The sequence below is a fragment of the Procambarus clarkii genome, chromosome 4 (genome assembly GCF_040958095.1).
Source record: "Procambarus clarkii isolate CNS0578487 chromosome 4, FALCON_Pclarkii_2.0, whole genome shotgun sequence".
NCBI classification, from domain to species: Eukaryota; Metazoa; Arthropoda; class Malacostraca; order Decapoda; family Cambaridae; genus Procambarus; species Procambarus clarkii.
In genome coordinates this window covers 42,633,062-42,652,605 of record NC_091153.1, presented here as the reverse complement: position 1 = coordinate 42,652,605, position 19,544 = coordinate 42,633,062, and the positions used below count along the sequence as shown (strand labels likewise).

General features: G+C 52.3%; 1 protein-coding gene across 8 annotated transcripts in view; it reads left to right on the top strand.

Moving 5' to 3' along the window:
* The window catches only part of Eph (Eph receptor tyrosine kinase), a 71,568-nt gene that overhangs the window by 7,243 nt on the left and 44,781 nt on the right, over window positions 1–19,544 (top strand). For all 8 annotated transcript variants that reach the window (XM_069333979.1, XM_045732653.2, XM_045732679.2 and 5 more), the window contains exon 3: window positions 145–379. In XM_069333979.1, the coding sequence (XP_069190080.1) occupies window positions 145–379 (235 nt within the window). The remainder of the gene's footprint in view (window positions 1–144; window positions 380–19,544) is intronic.

Here is a 19,544-nt window from a genome sequence, read left to right as displayed (position 1 = left end):
TGAGACCTCGTGGAAATCCATGTCGTACACGAGGTCTTACGCTCATGTCGTAAGTCTGGGCTGTTGAGATCCATATCGTACATGAGGTCTTACGCTCCTGTCGTAAGTCAGAGCTATTGTGTACTATTTTCTCCTCTATTTCAGGTGTACTACATCACGTGTCCGGAGATCACCAAGTCGTACACACACTTCCCCACCACGCCCACGGGGGCGGAGGTGACAAGCATCGAGCAGGCGGCGGGCGTGTGCGTTGCTCACGCCCGCGAGGAGAGCTCGCCCTCCTTCCTGTGCACGGGCGACGGCCAGTGGTCCCTCCTCAACGGCGGGTGCGCGTGTCTCCCGGGGTACCAGGCCAACCTGGAGAAGCAGAGCTGCGACGGTGAGTAACCGCTCAACCGGGTTTGTTGTGGTTTTGTAGCAGAGTTTGAGGGGAACTTTTGACCGTGTTTGAAGGAATTCTACGTAGGTTTGAGGGGATTCTACGTGGGTTTGAGGGGATTCTACGTGGGTTTGAGGGGATTCTACGTGGGTTTGAGGGGATTCTACGTTGGTTTGAGGGGATTCTACGTGGGTTTGAGGGGATTCTACGTTGGTTTGAGGGGATTCTACGTGGGTTTGAGGGGATTCTACGTTGGTTTGAGGGGATTCTACGTGGGTTTGAGGGGATTCTACGTTGGTTTGAGGGGATTCTACGTGGGTTTGAGGGGATTCTACGTTGGTTTGAGGGGATTCTACGTGGGTTTGAGGGGATTCTACGTTGGTTTGAGGGGATTCTACGTGGGTTTGAGGGGATTCTACGTTGGTTTGAGGGGATTCTACGTTGGTTTGAGGGGATCTACATTGGTTTGAGGGGATTCTCCATGAGTTTGAGGGGATTCTACGTTGGTTTGAGGGGATTCTACGTTGGTTTGAGGGGATTGTACGTTAGTTTGAGGGGATTCTACGTTGGTTTGAGGGGATTCTACGTGGGTTTGAGGGGATTCTACGTTGGTTTGAGGGGATTCTACGTTAGTTTGAGGGGATTCTACGTTAGTTTGAGGGGATTCTACGTTGGTTTGAGGGGATTTACGTTGATTTGAGGGGATTCTACGTTGGTTTGAGGGGATTTACGTTGATTTGAGGGGATTCTACGTTGGTTTGAGAGGATTCTACGTTAGTTTGAGGGGATTCTACGTTAGTTTGAGGGGATTCTACGTTAGTTTGAGGGGATTCTACGTTGGTTTGAGGGGATTTACGTTGATTTGAGGGGATTCTACGTTGGTTTGAGGGGATTTACGTTGATTTGAGGGGATTCTACGTTGGTTTGAGAGGATTCTACGTTAGTTTGAGGGGATTCTACGTTAGTTTGAGGGGATTCTACGTTAGTTTGAGGGGATTCTACGTTGGTTTGAGGGGATTTACGTTGATTTGAGGGGATTCTACGTTGGTTTAATGGGATTTACGTTGATTTGAGGGGATTCTACGTGGGTTTGAGGGGATTCTACGTTAGTTTGAGGGGATTCTACGTAGGTTTGTGGGGATTCTACGTTGGTTTGAGAGGATTCTACGTTAGTTTGAGGGGATTCTACGTTAGTTTGAGGGGATTCTACGTTGGCTTGAGGAGATTTACGTTGATTTGAGGGGATTCTACGTTGGTTTAATGGGATTTACGTTGATTTGAGGGGATTCTACGTTGGTTTGATTGGGATTCAAATTTGGTTCATGGGGGCTTCGTCGTGGGTTTTTTTTTTACAGTAGCGTTTGAGTTGGTTATAACACTAGCATCAGCTCCATCGTTGCCACCAGTAGCTCGGTTGTCCTTGAGGTTATCTTGAGGTTATCTTGAGATGATTTCGGGGCTTTTTAGTGTCCCCGCGGCCCGGTCCTCGACCAGGCCTCCACCCCCCAGGAAGCAGCCCGTGACAGCTGACTAACACCCGGGTACCTATTTTACTGCTAGGTGAACAGGGGCATAGGGTGAAAGAAACTCTGCCCAATTGTTTCTCTAGTGCCCTCGTCTCGACCGCAGCCACGGTCACCGCTGGCGACGGCGGGCGGGACCTGTGAAGAATTCCCGCAGCTCATCACTCATCATTTATTGCGTCGGGATCATAAATTTATTTATTTCTGGTGTGGTAATGATGGCCGCGGTAAGTGTTGCTTCTGCCTGGGGGGGGGGTGTTGCCCCCTGCCTGAGGGTGGAGATGGGGGGGTGATGGGGGGTGTTTCCCCCTGTCTGAGGGTGGGGAGGGGGGGGGGGGGGGGTGTTGCCCCCTGCCTGAGGGTGGGGAGGGGGGGGAGATGGGGGGGTGTTTCCCCCTGTCTGAGGGTGGGGAGGGGGAGGGGTGTTGCCCCCTGCCTGAGGGTGGGGAGGGGGGGGAGATGGGGGGGTGTTTCCCCCTGTCTGAGGGTGGGGAGGGGGGGGGGGGTGTTGCCCCCTGCCTGAGGGTGGGGAGGGGGGGGGGAGATGGGGGGGTGTTTCCCCCTGTCTGAGAGTGGGGAGCGGGGGTCCACTATCGCCCACAGGATGGCTATGGGGTTCACTATAGGTCACAGGATGGCTGTGGGGTCCACTATAGGTCACAGGATGGCTGTGGGGTCCACTTTCGGCCACAGGATGGCTGTGGGGTCCACTGTCGCCCACAGGATGGCTGTGGGGTCCACTATCACCCACAGGATGGCTGTGGGGTCCACTATCGCCCACAGGATGGCTGTGGGGTCCACTATAGCCCACAAGATGGCTGTGGGGTCCACTATAGCCCACAAGATGGCTGTGGGGTCCACTATAGCCCACAGGATGGCTGTGGGTCCACTATAGCCCACAGGATGGCTGTGGGGTCCACTATCGCCCACAGGATGGCTGTGGGGTCCACTATCGCCCACAGGATGGCTGTGGGGTCCACTATCGCCCACAGGATGGCTGTGGGGTCCACTATCGCCCACAGGATGGCTGTGGGGTCCACTATCGCCCACAGGATGGCTGTGGGGTCCACTATCGCCCACAGGATGGCTGTGGGGTCCACTATAGCCCACAGGATGGCTGTGGGGTCCACTATAGCCCACAGGATGGCTGTGGGGTCCACTGTCGTCCACAAGATGGCTGTGGGGTCCACTATCGCCCACAGGATGGCTGTGGGGTCCACTATCGCCCACAGGATGGCTGTGGGGGTCCACTATCGCCCACAGGATGGCTGTGGGGTCCACTATCGCCCACAGGATGGCTGTGGGATCCACTATCGCGCACAGGATGGCTGTGGGGTCCACTATCGCTCACAGGATGGCTGTGGGGTCCACTATCGCCCACAGGATGGCTGTGGGGTCCACTATCGCCCACAGGATGGCTGTGGGGTCCACTATCGCTCACACGATGGCTGTGGGGTCCACTATAGCCCACAGGATGGCTGTGGGGTCCACTATCGCCCACAGGATGGCTGTGGGGTTCACTATCGCCCACAGGATGGCTGTGGGGTCCACTATCGCCCACAGGATGACTGTGGGGTCCACTATCGCCCACAGGATGGCTGTGGGGTCCACTATAGCCCACAGGATGGTTGTGGGGTCCACTATCGCTCACAGGATGGCTGTGGGGTCCACTATCGCCCACAGGATGGCTGTGGGGTCCACTGTCGTCCACAGGATGGCTGTGGGGTCCACTATAGCCCACAGGATGGCTGTGGGGTCCACTATCGCCCACAGGATGGCTGTGGGGTACACTATAGCCCACAGGATGGCTGTTGGGTCCACTATCGCCCACAGAATGGCTGTTGGGTCCACTATAGCCCACAGGATGGTTGTGGGGTCCACTAATCGCCCACAGGATGGCTGTGGGGTCCACTATAGCCCACAGGATGGCTGTGGGGGTCCCACTATCGCCCACAGGATGGCTGTGGGGTCCACTATCGCCCACAGGATGGCTGTGGGGTCCACTATCGCCCACAGGATGACTGTGGGGTCCACTATCGCCCACAGGATGGCTGTGGGGTCCACTATAGCCCACAGGATGGTTGTGGGGTCCACTATCGCTCACAGGATGGCTGTGGGGTCCACTATCGCCCACAGGATGGCTGTGGGGTCCACTGTCGTCCACAGGATGGCTGTGGGGTCCACTATAGCCCACAGGATGGCTGTGGGGTCCACTATCGCCCACAGGATGGCTGTGGGGTACACTATAGCCCACAGGATGGCTGTTGGGTCCACTATCGCCCACAGAATGGCTGTTGGGTCCACTATAGCCCACAGGATGGTTGTGGGGTCCACTAATCGCCCACAGGATGGCTGTGGGGTCCACTATAGCCCACAGGATGGCTGTGGGGGTCCCACTATCGCCCACAGGATGGCTGTGGGGTCCACTATCGCCCACAGGATGGCTGTGGGGTCCACTATAGCCCACAGGATGGCTGTGGGGTCCACTATAGCCCACAGGATGGCTGTGGGGTCCACTATAGCCCACAGGATGGCTGTGGGGTCCACTATAGCCCACAGGATGGCTGTGGGGTCCACTATAGCCCACAGGATGGCTGTGGGGTCCACTATCGCTCACAGGATGGCTGTGGGGTCCACTATAGCCCACAGGATGGCTGTTGGGTCCACTATCGCCCACAGGATGGCTGTGGGGTCCACTATCGCCCACAGGATGGCTGTGGGGTACACTATAGCCCACAGGATGGCTGTTGGGTCCACTATCGCCCACAGAATGGCTGTTGGGTCCACTATAGCCCTCAGGATGGTTGTGGGGTCCACTAATCGCCCACAGGATGGCTGTGGGGTCCACTATAGCCCACAGGATGGCTGTGGGGTTCACTATCGCCCACAGGATGGCTGTGGGGTCCACTATCGCCCACAGGATGACTGTGGGGTCCACTATCGCCCACAGGATGGCTGTGGGGTCCACTATAGCCCACAGGATGGTTGTGGGGTCCACTATCGCTCACAGGATGGCTGTGGGGTCCACTATCGCCCACAGGATGGCTGTGGGGTCCACTGTCGTCCACAGGATGGCTGTGGGGTCCACTATAGCCCACAGGATGGCTGTGGGGTCCACTATCGCCCACAGGATGGCTGTGGGGTACACTATAGCCCACAGGATGGCTGTTGGGTCCACTATCGCCCACAGAATGGCTGTTGGGTCCACTATAGCCCACAGGATGGTTGTGGGGTCCACTAATCGCCCACAGGATGGCTGTGGGGTCCACTATAGCCCACAGGATGGCTGTGGGGGTCCCACTATCGCCCACAGGATGGCTGTGGGGTCCACTATCGCCCACAGGATGGCTGTGGGGTCCACTATCGCCCACAGGATGACTGTGGGGTCCACTATCGCCCACAGGATGGCTGTGGGGTCCACTATAGCCCACAGGATGGTTGTGGGGTCCACTATCGCTCACAGGATGGCTGTGGGGTCCACTATCGCCCACAGGATGGCTGTGGGGTCCACTGTCGTCCACAGGATGGCTGTGGGGTCCACTATAGCCCACAGGATGGCTGTGGGGTCCACTATCGCCCACAGGATGGCTGTGGGGTACACTATAGCCCACAGGATGGCTGTTGGGTCCACTATCGCCCACAGAATGGCTGTTGGGTCCACTATAGCCCACAGGATGGTTGTGGGGTCCACTAATCGCCCACAGGATGGCTGTGGGGTCCACTATAGCCCACAGGATGGCTGTGGGGGTCCCACTATCGCCCACAGGATGGCTGTGGGGTCCACTATCGCCCACAGGATGGCTGTGGGGTCCACTATAGCCCACAGGATGGCTGTGGGGTCCACTATAGCCCACAGGATGGCTGTGGGGTCCACTATAGCCCACAGGATGGCTGTGGGGTCCACTATAGCCCACAGGATGGCTGTGGGGTCCACTATAGCCCACAGGATGGCTGTGGGGTCCACTATCGCTCACAGGATGGCTGTGGGGTCCACTATAGCCCACAGGATGGCTGTTGGGTCCACTATCGCCCACAGGATGGCTGTTGGGTCCACTATAGCCCACAGGATGGTTGTGGTGTCCACTAATCGCCCACAGGATGGCTGTGGGGTCCACTATCGCCCACAGGATGGCTGTGGGGGTCCCACTATCGCCCACAGGATGGCTGTGGGGGTCCCACTATCGCCCACAGGATGGCTGTGGGGTCCCACTATCGCCCACAGGATGGCTGTAGGGTCCACTATAGCCCACAGGATGGCTGTGGGGTCCACTATAGCCCACAGGATGGCTGTGGGGTCCACTATAGCCCACAGGATGGCTGTGGGGTCCACTATAGCCCACAGGATGGCTGTGGGGTCCACTATAGCCCACAGGATGGCTGTGGGGTCCACTATAGCCCACAGGATGGCTGTGGGGTCCACTATAGCCCACAGGATGGCTGTGGGGTCCACTATCGCCCACAGGATGGCTGTGGGGTCCACTATGGCCCACAGGATGGCTATAGGGTCCACTATCACCCACAGGATGGCTGTGGGGTCCACTATCGGACGTGTTGCTTCAAGCAGTGGCCGCTGTATCAACTAGCTTCACTCTCCATGTCTCGTCACCCCGGCGGATACCTTTTGTTATCCAATCTTTTTCCTTGTGATTCAAATCTCCACGTATTAAGATCTTCGCCCTTACTTTGTAACACTATGAATTACAATAATCCCCTATGTTAAATCCCTGAAAATATGGAGATTCTCTTAATTTAGCTCATTAATCCTCGGTACCGATATTAAAACTTTGTTGATACTCATTTAATAATTCTACTTTCACTAATATTACGCCCATCTTGCTTCACTTTCTCCATACGCAATCAATATAATTTCAAGATCTTGCGTAACGAAACTGTTCGCTAATGACAATCGGGTATTGGACGTCCAGATCTGAATCTCCTATTTTTCTCCGTGAATCCCATTAGATAAACACAACCTATTTTGATTGACTTCAATAAATTAGGATATTGTAACAAGGGAAATGAATACATAATGAGCTAGATACGTAATAACAAACTAATGAGCCAATTGGAGATGGCAATTTAAAGCAAGAGAGGGAGGCATTTCTTTTTTTAAGTTAGAGGCGAGAGTTTGTTTACACACATCTTGCAGACGAGGAGTCACAATAACGTGGCTGAAAAATGTTGACCAAATCACACACTAGAAAGTGAAGGGATAACAACGTTTCGGTCCAGGACGGACCGAAACGTCGTCATCCCTTCACCTTCTAGTGTGTGTGGTCTGGTCTACACACATCTTACTAATTTGCAAGACATTCTGTCACTGAATTCTCTACAACACTCTGGCTATTAACAGGTAATGAAGTAGAAGAGAAGACAATAGCTACTTTTGAAACTTAGACTTGTATCCAAGTCAGTCTCCCTAACTCTAGTCTTAAAAGCTGCCTCAACAGTACACACATATACCTCTATTGCCCTGTGTCAGAGCCAAGACTACTTGTATCTTCCAGGATTTATTTCCGAGAAAGTAATCCCCGAAAGTAATCCCTGCCCTCAACCAAGGGGGTCGAGGCCAGTCTCGACCCCCTTGGTTGACTGGCCTCAAAGCGGACTAACCAATAACCAACTCTCTTATCAAACACTACAAGCAAAGGACATGTGACAATTGGCTAGAATGTTCTCATGGTAGATAAGGGAAGGGAAATATCAGGGGGAAAAGCGCCAAGCCATGACGACTTTATAGCACTGGGAAGGGGTCGGGATAAGGATTTGGGACGGGATGAGGGGGGAAAGAATTTTGCCCAATCACTTGGTGGACGGTCGGGGATTGAACGCCGATCTGCATGAAGCGAGACCGGCGCTCTACCGTCCAGCATTTCCCTACATTTATTCGATTCATTTGCGTTTAGATTTGATGTCCTTTTGTCCTACTCTTTTTTTTTTTTTTTTTAAAGGCTGTCTTTATCTCCATCTTGTCCCCTCTCCATAAGTTGTCCTTTCCCCTGTTTTCTGTCTTTCAAGTACTCTTTGCCCTGCTCAGGGTCCATCCTGTTATCCCAGAGGTTGTCTGGTTGTGGTGGTTGTGTGGTGGTGGTGATGGTGGTGTGGTGGTTGTCTGGTGGTGGTGGTGGTGTGGGTGTTACCGGTCACTCATCGCGTTTAATACTTCAGTTTATACACCTCTTCTTCCCCGCCTTCGGCTGCTCCAGCTGTTACTGAGACGTTGCTGTTACTGGTGACATGTTACGGGGCCCCTGACGCTCCTCTAGCATCAACATCCCCCCTCCCTCCCTCCCCCCTTATTTACATCAATTGTAAGTCTCCTTTATTTACATCAACAGCTGTGTTGATGTAAATAAAAGGTGATTCTTCTCCACCTTCTTTCATTCACTACGTCTGTACCTCTGCTCTACCCCACACCTGTACTGCTCTACCCCACACCTGTACTGCTCTACCCCACACCTGTACTGCTCTACCCCACACCTGTACTGCTCTACCCCACACCTGTACTGCTCTACCCCACACCTGTACTGCTCTACCCCACACCTGTACTGCTCTACCCCACACCTGTACTGCTCTACCCCACACCTGTACTGCTCTACCCCACACCTGTACTGCTCTACCCCACACCTGTACTGCTCTACCCCACACCTGTACTGCTCTACCCCACACCTGTACTGCTCTACCCCACACCTGTACTGCTCTACCCCACACCTGTACTGCTCTACCCCACACCTGTACTGCTCTACCCCACACCTGTACTGCTCTACCCCACACCTGTACTGCTCTACCCCCACACCTGTACTGCTCTACCCCACACCTGTACTGCTCTACCCCACACCTGTACTGCTCTACCCCACACCTGTACTGCTCTACCCCACACCTGTACTGCTCTACCCCACACCTGTACTGCTCTACCCCACACCTGTACTGCTCTACCCCACACCTGTACTGCTCTACCCCACACCTGTACTGCTCTACCCCACACCTGTACTGCTCTACCCCACACCTGTACTGCTCTACCCCACACCTGTACTGCTCTACCCCACACCTGTACTGCTCTACCCCACACCTGTACTGCCCTACCCCACACCTGTACTGCTCTACCCCACACCTGTACTGCTCTACCCCACACCTGTACTGCTCTACCCCACACCTGTACTGCTCTACCCCACACCTGTACTGCTCTACCCCACACCTGTACTGCTCTACCCCACACCTGTACTGCTCTACCCCACACCTGTACTGCTCTACCCCACACCTGTACTGCTCTACCCCACACCTGTACTGCTCTACCCCACACCTGTACTGCTCTACCCCACACCTGTACTGCTCTACCCCACACCTGTACTGCTCTACCCCACACCTGTACTGCTCTACCCCACACCTGTACTGCTCTACCCCACACCTGTACTGCTCTACCCCACACCTGTACTGCTCTACCCCACACCTGTACTGCTCTACCCCACACCTGTACTGCTCTACCCCACACCTGTACTGCTCTACCCCACACCTGTACTGCTCTACCCCACACCTGTACTGCTCTACCCCACACCTGTACTGCTCTACCCCACACCTGTACTGCTCTACCCCACACCTGTACTGCTCTACCCCACACCTGTACTGCTCTACCCCACACCTGTACTGCTCTACCCCACACCTGTACTGCTCTACCCCACACCTGTACTGCTCTACCCCACACCTGTACTGCTCTACCCCACACCTGTACTGCTCTACCCCACACCTGTACTGCTCTACCCCACACCTGTACTGCTCTACCCCACACCTGTACTGCTCTACCCCACACCTGTACTGCTCTACCCCACACCTGTACTGCTCTACCCCACACCTGTACTGCTCTACCCCACACCTGTACTGCTCTACCCCACACCTGTACTGCTCTACCCCACACCTGTACTGCTCTACCCCACACCTGTACTGCTCTACCCCACACCTGTACTGCTCTACCCCACACCTGTACTGCTCTACCCCACACCTGTACTGCTCTACCCCACACCTGTACTGCTCTACCCCACACCTGTACTGCTCTACCCCACACCTGTACTGCTCTACCCCACACCTGTACTGCTCTACCCCACACCTGTACTGCTCTACCCCACACCTGTACTGCTCTACCCCACACCTGTACTGCTCTACCCCACACCTGTACTGCTCTACCCCACACCTGTACTGCTCTACCCCACACCTGTACTGCTCTACCCCACACCTGTACTGCTCTACCCCACACCTGTACTGCTCTACCCCACACCTGTACTGCTCTACCCCACACCTGTACTGCTCTACCCCACACCTGTACTGCTCTACCCCACACCTGTACTGCTCTACCCCACACCTGTACTGCTCTACCCCACACCTGTACTGCTCTACCCCACACCTGTACTGCTCTACCCCACACCTGTACTGCTCTACCCCACACCTGTACTGCTCTACCCCACACCTGTACTGCTCTACCCCACACCTGTACTGCTCTACCCCACACCTGTACTGCTCTACCCCACACCTGTACTGCTCTACCCCACACCTGTACTGCTCTACCCCACACCTGTACTGCTCTACCCCACACCTGTACTGCTCTACCCCACACCTGTACTGCTCTACCCCACACCTGTACTGCTCTACCCCACACCTGTACTGCTCTACCCCACACCTGTACTGCTCTACCCCACACCTGTACTGCTCTACCCCACACCTGTACTGCTCTACCCCACACCTGTACTGCTCTACCCCACACCTGTACTGCTCTACCCCACACCTGTACTGCTCTACCCCACACCTGTACTGCTCTACCCCACACCTGTACTGCTCTACCCCACACCTGTACTGCTCTACCCCACACCTGTACTGCTCTACCCCTACACCTGTACTGCTCTACCCCACACCTGTACTGCTCTACCCCACACCTGTACTGCTCTACCCCACACCTGTACTGCTCTACCCCACACCTGTACTGCTCTACCCCACACCTGTACTGCTCTACCCCACACCTGTACTGCTCTACCCCACACCTGTACTGCTCTACCCCACACCTGTACTGCTCTACCCCACACCTGTACTGCTCTACCCCACACGTGTACTGCTCTACCCCACACCTGTACTGCTCTACCCCACACCTGTACTGCTCTACCCCACACCTGTACTGCTCTACCCCACACCTGTACTGCTCTACCCCACACCTGTACTGCTCTACCCCACACCTGTACTGCTCTACCCCACACCTGTACTGCTCTACCCCACACCTGTACTGCTCTACCCCACACCGTGTACTGCTCTACCCCACACCTGTACTGCTCTACCCCACACGTGTACTGCTCTACCCCACACCTGTACTGCTCTACCCCACACGTGTACTGCTCTACCCCACACCTGTACTGCTCTACCCCACACCTGTACTGCTCTACCCCACACCTGTACTGCTCTACCCCACACCTGTACTGCTCTACCCCACACCTGTACTGCTCTACCCCACACCTGTACTGCTCTACCCCACACCTGTACTGCTCTACCCCACACCTGTACTGCTCTACCCCACACCTGTACTGCTCTATCCCACACCTGTACTGCTCTACCCCACACCTGTACTGCTCTACCCCACACCTGTACTGCTCTACCCCACACCTGTACTGCTCTACCCCACACCTGTACTGCTCTACCCCACACCTGTACTGCTCTACCCCACACCTGTACTGCTCTACCCCACACCTGTACTGCTCTACCCCACACCTGTACTGCTCTACCCCACACCTGTACTGCTCTACCCCACACCTGTACTGCTCTACCCCACACCTGTACTGCTCTACCCCACACCTGTACTGCTCTACCCCACACCTGTACTGCTCTACCCCACACCTGTACTGCTCTACCCCACACCTGTACTGCTCTACCCCACACCTGTACTGCTCTACCCCACACCTGTACTGCTCTACCCCACACCTGTACTGCTCTACCCCACACCTGTACTGCTCTACCCCACACGTGTACTGCTCTACCCCACACCTGTACTGCTCTACCCCACACGTGTACTGCTCTACCCCACACCTGTACTGCTCTACCCCACACCTGTACTGCTCTACCCCACACCTGTACTGCTCTACCCCACACCTGTACTGCTCTACCCCACACCTGTACTGCTCTATCCCACACCTGTACTGCTCTACCCCACACCTGTAATGCGCTACCCCACACCTGTACTCCTAGAGTGGAAGGTGTGTGCCCTGGGCGAGAGAGTGGGAGAGAGTGGGAGGGTGTGTACTCTGGGGGGATGAGAGTGCGTGAGAAAGTGAGAGTGGGAGTTTGGCTACTGATAAGAGTGAATGATAGTGTGAGAGCGAGTAGAAGTGTGCGCTGAGTGGGAGGGGAGTTCTGCCCTGGGAGGGTGTGCTGGGAGCGGGCCCTGGGAGGGGGCCCTGGGAGGGTGCTCTGGGAGCGGGCCCTGGTAGGGTGCTCTGGGAGCGGGCCCTGGGAGGGTGCCCTGGGAGCGGGCCCTTGGAGGGTGCCCTGGGAGCGGGCCCTTGGAGGGTGCCCTGGGAGCGGGCCCTTGGAGGGTGCCCTGGGAGCGGGCCCTGGGAGCGGGCCCTGGGAGCGGGCCCTGGGAGGGTGCCCTGGGAGGGTGCCCTGAGAGGGTGCCCTGGGAGCGGGCCCTTGGAGGGTGCCCTGGGAGCGGGCCCTGGGAGCGGGCCCTGGGAGCGGGGCCCCGGCAGTTTAGTTCATTATCATAACAATAGCCAGCTGGCCCTTGTGCCCCCGTCCACCTGGCCTAGGCTTCAGCTCCACCACCTCCGCCATTAGCGTCACACCTCAACCTAAACCCGCTATATAAACCACTAATTTTCTTCATTCACATCAAAGATTAGCCAGAAAGTTATCAATTTATATCAGTCAATTACAGGAGTGACTTTTAAGAAAATGGAACAGAAAATGCTTGAGAGATTCCGTGTCTAGTTTAAAGTGTGGGAGCCTTATAATGTAATATAAGTGTGGTCGAAGTCAGTACCGGTGGTATGGTTTGGGACGCGTGTTTGTTGCTTGTCCTGCCGGCGGGTCCGCTAGATGGCGGGTCGCTCGGGTCATTAATATCCGGTGTTACTGACTCTGTACTGTGCTGGGGGGGGGGGTAATGTTGCTTGCTCCGTACTGTGCTGAGGTACAATGCTGCCTGTTCCATGAGCATGCTGTCTATGGCTACTTCGAAGTCCAGTGGGGTTAGGGGTGACATCTGATGTCTGGTTCGGTGTCGTCGTCACATTCATGAAGAATCCATTTGGATCATCGACCTTCAAGGTGTTCAGGGGTTCACTGAAAACAGAATCGTACTGAAGCCTTTTATTTCACTCATTTCTTTGTTGTTATCTGTGAAAATTCCATCACCCTTGCGCAAGGGTCGAATCCTGGATGCAGTTTTGGATCTTGTTTTTGCATACGAGAAAAAGTATTTCGGGTTCCGGGAGCTAAAGGCCGTTGCACTAACGGCCTTTAGTTCCCTTTGCCTCTTTTAGATTTTGTATGATAGATGATAATACCCTACGAAAATGGCCGCCAAAATAATGTATCCATTGAGGTTTTTCTGAAATTAATGACCATTGCGGTGGTGTAATGGAAAGGATGGAAGAGTAGTGGGAAGAAGAGGAGCAAGAGACGTGGCGAGTGTAGGTTGGAAAGGGAGAGAAGAGGTACTGAGGGATAGATGGAGGTACGAAATGGAGACACGAAGAGGGGGGGGGGGATAGGGAGACTGTTTTGATCCTGAAACACTTTGCAGTCATCTTGTTATTTCTCTCATTAGTTTACGGCCTCCGTGGAGTGGTGGCCAGGGTGTAGGTACTCAGGCGGGGGTCACTCAGGCGGGAGCCACTCAGGCGGGAGCCACTCAGGCGGGCCACTCAGGCGGCAGCCACTCAGGCGGGGGCCACTCAGGCGGGGGCCACTCAGGCGGGCCACTCACATGCATCAACATCAAGGTAATACCGAAGAAAACTGATAAAGAAAGATCTTTTGGTGCATCTCTAGGGTATTTACCACAACTGGCATTATCATTGCTACTTCAATTTCTGGAATAACAGTAGAACATGTCAAGAGAGAAATGAGCAAGTTTGTGCTGGAATTATTGAATCAAACTGATGGCTGTGTGGGCTTTCTGGCTAACTAGACAAAGCTGTTTACACACCAGACAACCACCAGGGAACACTGTGGAAGCACAAGAACCCGAAATCGTCAAGCGTCAACCATTTGTACCATCTGAAGTACAATCATGGCTTCTATTACTGCTACCATTACCATCACCTTATGCAGGGGAGGAGTCACAATAACACGGAGCCGGGTCGGCCGAGCGGACAGCACGCGGGACTTGTGATCCTGTGGTCCTGGGTTCGATCCCAGGCGCCGGCGAGAAACATTGGGCAGAGTTTCTTTCACCCTATGCCCCTGTTACCTAGCAGTAAATAGGTACCTGGGTGTTAGTCAGCTGTCACGGGCTGCTTCCTGGGGGTGGAGGCCTGGTCGAAGACCGGGCCGCGGGGACACTAAAGCCCCGAAATCATCTCAAGATAATCTCAAGATAATCAAGAACGTGGCTGAAATATGTTGACCAGACTACACACTAGAAGGTGAAGGGACGACGATGTTTCGGTCCGTCCTGGACCATTCTCAAGTCGATTGAGAATATATTTGTAAAGTACACTATACTTTAAATTGTAAAGGAAAGGACTAACTGCTCCAGTCAGTTCGTAATCCTAATATTTGTTAAAGAATCGACAAATCTTTTTACAAAGAATCGACAAATCTGTTTACAAATGCAGCGGATTTTACTACAAATTAAAGCCCCGAGATAGTGACATCTTGTGTGCGTCGGCTTGGTTAAGGTCAGGTGGGCTGCTTGGTTATGCCAGGTGGGCTGATTGGTTATGCCAGGTGGGCTGCTTGGTTAGGCCAGGTGGGCTGCTTGGTTAGGCCAGGTGGGCTGCTTGGTTAGGCCAGGTGGGCTGCTTGGTTATGCCAGGTGGGCTGCTTGGTTAGGCCAGGTGGGCTGATTGGTTAGGCCAGGTGGGCTGCTTGGTTAGGCCAGGTGGGCTGACTGGTTAGGCCAGGTGGGCTGCTTGGTTAGTCCAAGTGGGCTGCTTGATCTGTGACGAGAAATCCAGGAGACTTCAATGGCCTCCAAGCACCGAGCTCAACGCCCCGCCCAGTGCTCCAGCAGATTGTCCTCACTCCACTCACTCACTCACTCACTCACTCACTCACTCACTCACTCACTCACTCACTCACTAGGGGGACAGTCGTGGGGCACTAACAATGCTGGGTAGCATTACCGACCAGATGGTAAACAACAGTACTAGAAGTATGGCACATCTTAACACACTGGCGAGGCACTTGATCAGCCCCGAAAGTGTCTTAACACCCCCCCCCCTGCCCCTTGTGGTGATGCAGGATCCCAGAACCCCATCCAGCAGGTGTCAAGCAGGTGATCCTACGGTCATGGGTGGTGCAGGTGGTGTTTAATAGATGCGTGCGTACCAACAGCCCGGCTTAAAACCGATCAGGATTTTGTGTTGTTGGCATATTTCCCAGAAGTGACAGTCTGATGTAACTGAAACATCCGCCGAGGCGCTGATTTCCCCCGGTCGTCAGCCCAAATGGTTCCGTTCCCTTGTCGCGTACCACATCCTCCCTCTCCTACCCAGCCACTACCTCCTTGGGGGGAAAATGGCAAGCTGGAGAAGTCAGACCGTGTCTGTCTGGCCCCGTGTCTGTCAGACCCCGTGTCTGTCTGTCACCGTCTGTGACCTGCCTACAAGATGAGTCACAATAACGTGGCTAAAGTATGTTGACCAGACCACACACTAGAAGGTGAAGGGACGACGACGTTTCGGTCCGTCCTGGACCATTCTCAGGTCGATTGTGGAGAATGGTCCAGGACGGACCGAAACGTCGTCGTCCCTTCACCTTCTAGTGTGTGGTCTGGTCAACTGCTTCCAAGATCTCTGCGACAACAAATGTGTTGGATTAAGATACATTACCGTAGTTCCCGGCGTATAAGACGCCTGTCGTTCATAAGCATTTTATACGGCTGTCCCTTATAAAACAACAATGTGCAGTCTCCGTGGTGTAGTGGTAAGACACTCGCCTGGCGTTCCGCGAGCGCTATGTCATGGGTTCGTATCCTGGCCGGGGAGGATTTACTGGGCGCAAATCCTTAACTGTAGCCTCTGTTTAACGCAACAGTAAAATGTGTACTTGGATGAAAAAACGATTCTTCGCGGCAGGGGATCGTATTCCAGGGACCATAGGATTAAGGACTTGCCCGAAACGCTACGCGTACTAGTGGCTGTACAAGAATGTAACAACTCTTGTATATATCTCAAAAAAAAAACAATGTTTTGTTGTCCCTATCCGCTCATTGAAAATATTTTAAAGTGTTTTGTAGGATAATGTGTTCCAAAAACATGTGTTCCATCCAGGGACAAAGAGAGTTCATGAATGCGAGGGAGTATAGATGGCGCCACGAGGGATTGAGCGGTATTATCTTGAACAAATGACTAACGATGCAGGGGAATCAATGAGATGAAATCTACGCTGATGGCTCTGGTAATCCCACTAATGGCAGGGCTGGAGCGGCGGACTCACTCTAATTACCAACAATGTCATTCAAAATTATAACGAGACAAGGGCATCAGTTAAAAATCATTCCCCCCCCCCCATCTTTTGTTTACGCAGGCGAGTACAGGCGTAAACAACTTCTGACTTCTGTTTACCAAGCTTAGAGCTTTCCCTTCCCATATCTCAGCTTAATCCTTACCTTATCAGATTCCCCTGATGCTGCATAATCGTCCCGGCTTGATGCCTTCTTTTGATAATTACTTACTAGTTCTCCCTGGAATGCGACCCTGCCAATCGATTTACAACCTGGGGCCAGATTCACGAAGCAGTTACGCAAGTACTTACGAACGTGTACGCCTTTCGTCAATCTTTGACGGCTTTGGTTACATTTATTAAACAGTTTACAAGCATGAAAACTTGCCAATCAACTGTTATTGTTATAAACAGCCTCCTGGTGCTTCGGAGCTCATTAACTGTTTAATAATTATAAACAAAGCCGCCAAAGATTGAGAAAAGATGGACAGGTTCGTAAGTGCTTGCGTAACTGCTTCGTAAATCTGGACCCCAGGTCTCGAGTTGCTGTTGAGTGAATAGGAACGAGGATTTCCACCTCGATGCCCAGTCGAAATGCCTTTTCTAGGGTTCGAACCCGGTAGCAAATCACTTAACACAAGGAGAACTAATTACCATTATAATGGTGTCATTGTCCACATAGAGGAGCCAAAGGGAACAGTGATCTAAATACTCTAAATGCACCTTAAAGTCTTAGAGAACTACAAGAAGAGTCACTGGACTCAGGAGAGCTCTTGAGAAATACCAATCAGGAGAGCAATGAAAATATACACTAACCACTCAGGAAGGCTGTAAAACACTAACCAATCAGGAGAGCTGGTCAACTACTATCCAATCAGGAGAGCTGAACAACCACCAGCCAATCAGGAGAGCTGTACCACTACTATCCAATCAGGAGAGCTGAACAACCACCAGCCAATCAGGAGAGCTGTACCACTACTATCCAATCAGGAGAGCTGAACAACCACCAGCCAATCAGGAGAGCTGTACCACTACTATCCAATCAGGAGAGCTGTACCACTACTATCCAATCAGGGGAGCTGTACCACTACTATCCAATCAGGAGAGCTGTACCACTACTATCCAATCAGGGGAGCTGTACCACTACTATCCAATCAGGAGAGCTGTGAAAAAAACTAACCGTTCAGGAGTGTTTTTCGAGTGTTCCAATTTCCAATTTAGTTTAAATTAAGTGTTCCAATTTAGTTTAAATTTAGTGTTCCAATTTAGTTTAAAGGACCTTTATTGTTTATTTTGCAAGCTACCGAAAAAATATTTTTGGAGTCATATACTTGTATCATTTGAAATATCAAATATAGTTCATCGTTAAATTTTTTTAATTTGTTAACACATTTCATTATATTAATAAATTCAGCCCTTTTGACAAAGTTGAAATTGTTATATATATTAATCACATTATATACATTTCAAATTATAATTTATAATGATGAAATTGGACCGCCTATTGCTCTGTGCGTTGTGTGAAAAATGTTATCAAAACTAACGGACATTTAGCAACTAACGCGCCTAAAATGACAATTTGAAATTTGAATATTCCCGCCAAAAGATGAGGCTTGTGAAAACCCTTTGCAATATTTATTCTAATGATGTAACTTTGTAAATACTTTCCATCGACTTTCATTCATTTAATCTGATCATTATTTATTTTCATAACACCCCGAAAAAAACACTAATATGCAATCCAGTATTGCCGCCAAATTTAAACGCTTACGTCAACGACTTAAAAATTTAAAAAATATTACTTAGTTTCTTTTAAGTAGAGCTCAGATTAGTAGGTAAGAAGCTAGTAAATATTATGGATGTAAAATATGAATGATTATACCGTACACAGGTAATGTTTCCTGATGGTGATAATATTGCGCGCACTGGTCTGCGCAGGTGGCGGTTACTCAGTGGTACTGGGACCTCTGTTGACGATACGGGGGACCCAGTGGCCCTGAGCCCTCAGTCCACGACACGGGGGACCCAGTGGCCCTGGGCCCTCTGTCCACGACAGAGGGAAAATCATTTCACAGCCAAGACATACACAGATCGGAAGCATCATTCCCTCCATCTCTCTCTTCCCCAGCATCCCTGTCCCCTCTTCTCCCCTATATCCCCCCCTGCGCCCCCTCCCCTGCAGGTGGGGAGGGCGAGGGGAAATAGGGACACACACACACACACCGTAATTTAACTTTGGGAGTGTAATTGGCACCGGTTGTGTTATCAGCGCAAGACCAAACGAGGGGACAACAGAGGGGTGCCGAGGGGTAGCCACGGGGGGTCAACGAGGGGAACACGTGGTTGTTAAGGTGTGATTAAGGCTAGGGAAGGCACGAGACGATTGCCAAGGGGAAGAATGGGAGACGGAACAAGCAGAGGAGAGAGGGATGGCGCGAGTGAGAGAAGCAGAGAGGAGGAGAACAAGGGGAAATACGCAATATAAATGGTCTATACTGACTTGAAATCTGGCATGCGCCTAATTGATTCATTAAGACCTGAAAGCTATAGCATTGAACATTATGATAAATACCGTGAAGAAACATTTATATATATATGGAACTAATTGAAATTGAAATAAGTTTATTGAGGTAAAATACACACAAAGGGATGAGGTAGCTCAAGCTATTCTCACCCCGTTCAGTACATCGTGTTAATACATACATAGACACACATCACAAACAATAAACATATTACCGAACATTCTGAGAGATAGAGCTACATTTCCTATAGAACTAATAGAACAAGAACCCGGCAATGTGATGTTATAGTGGCCAGAATACGCCTGGGATATAGACGTATCTGGCAGCTTTCTCAAAACCCAAATGTCGAGTACACAATGTGTCAACTTTGTGACAGAGAAAACATGCACTCTCTTGAACATTATATTGTAGAATGTCCCATATTGACTGACTTTCGCCCTCCTGGGCTAAGGTATGCTGAACTCTGTAGTTACTATATGA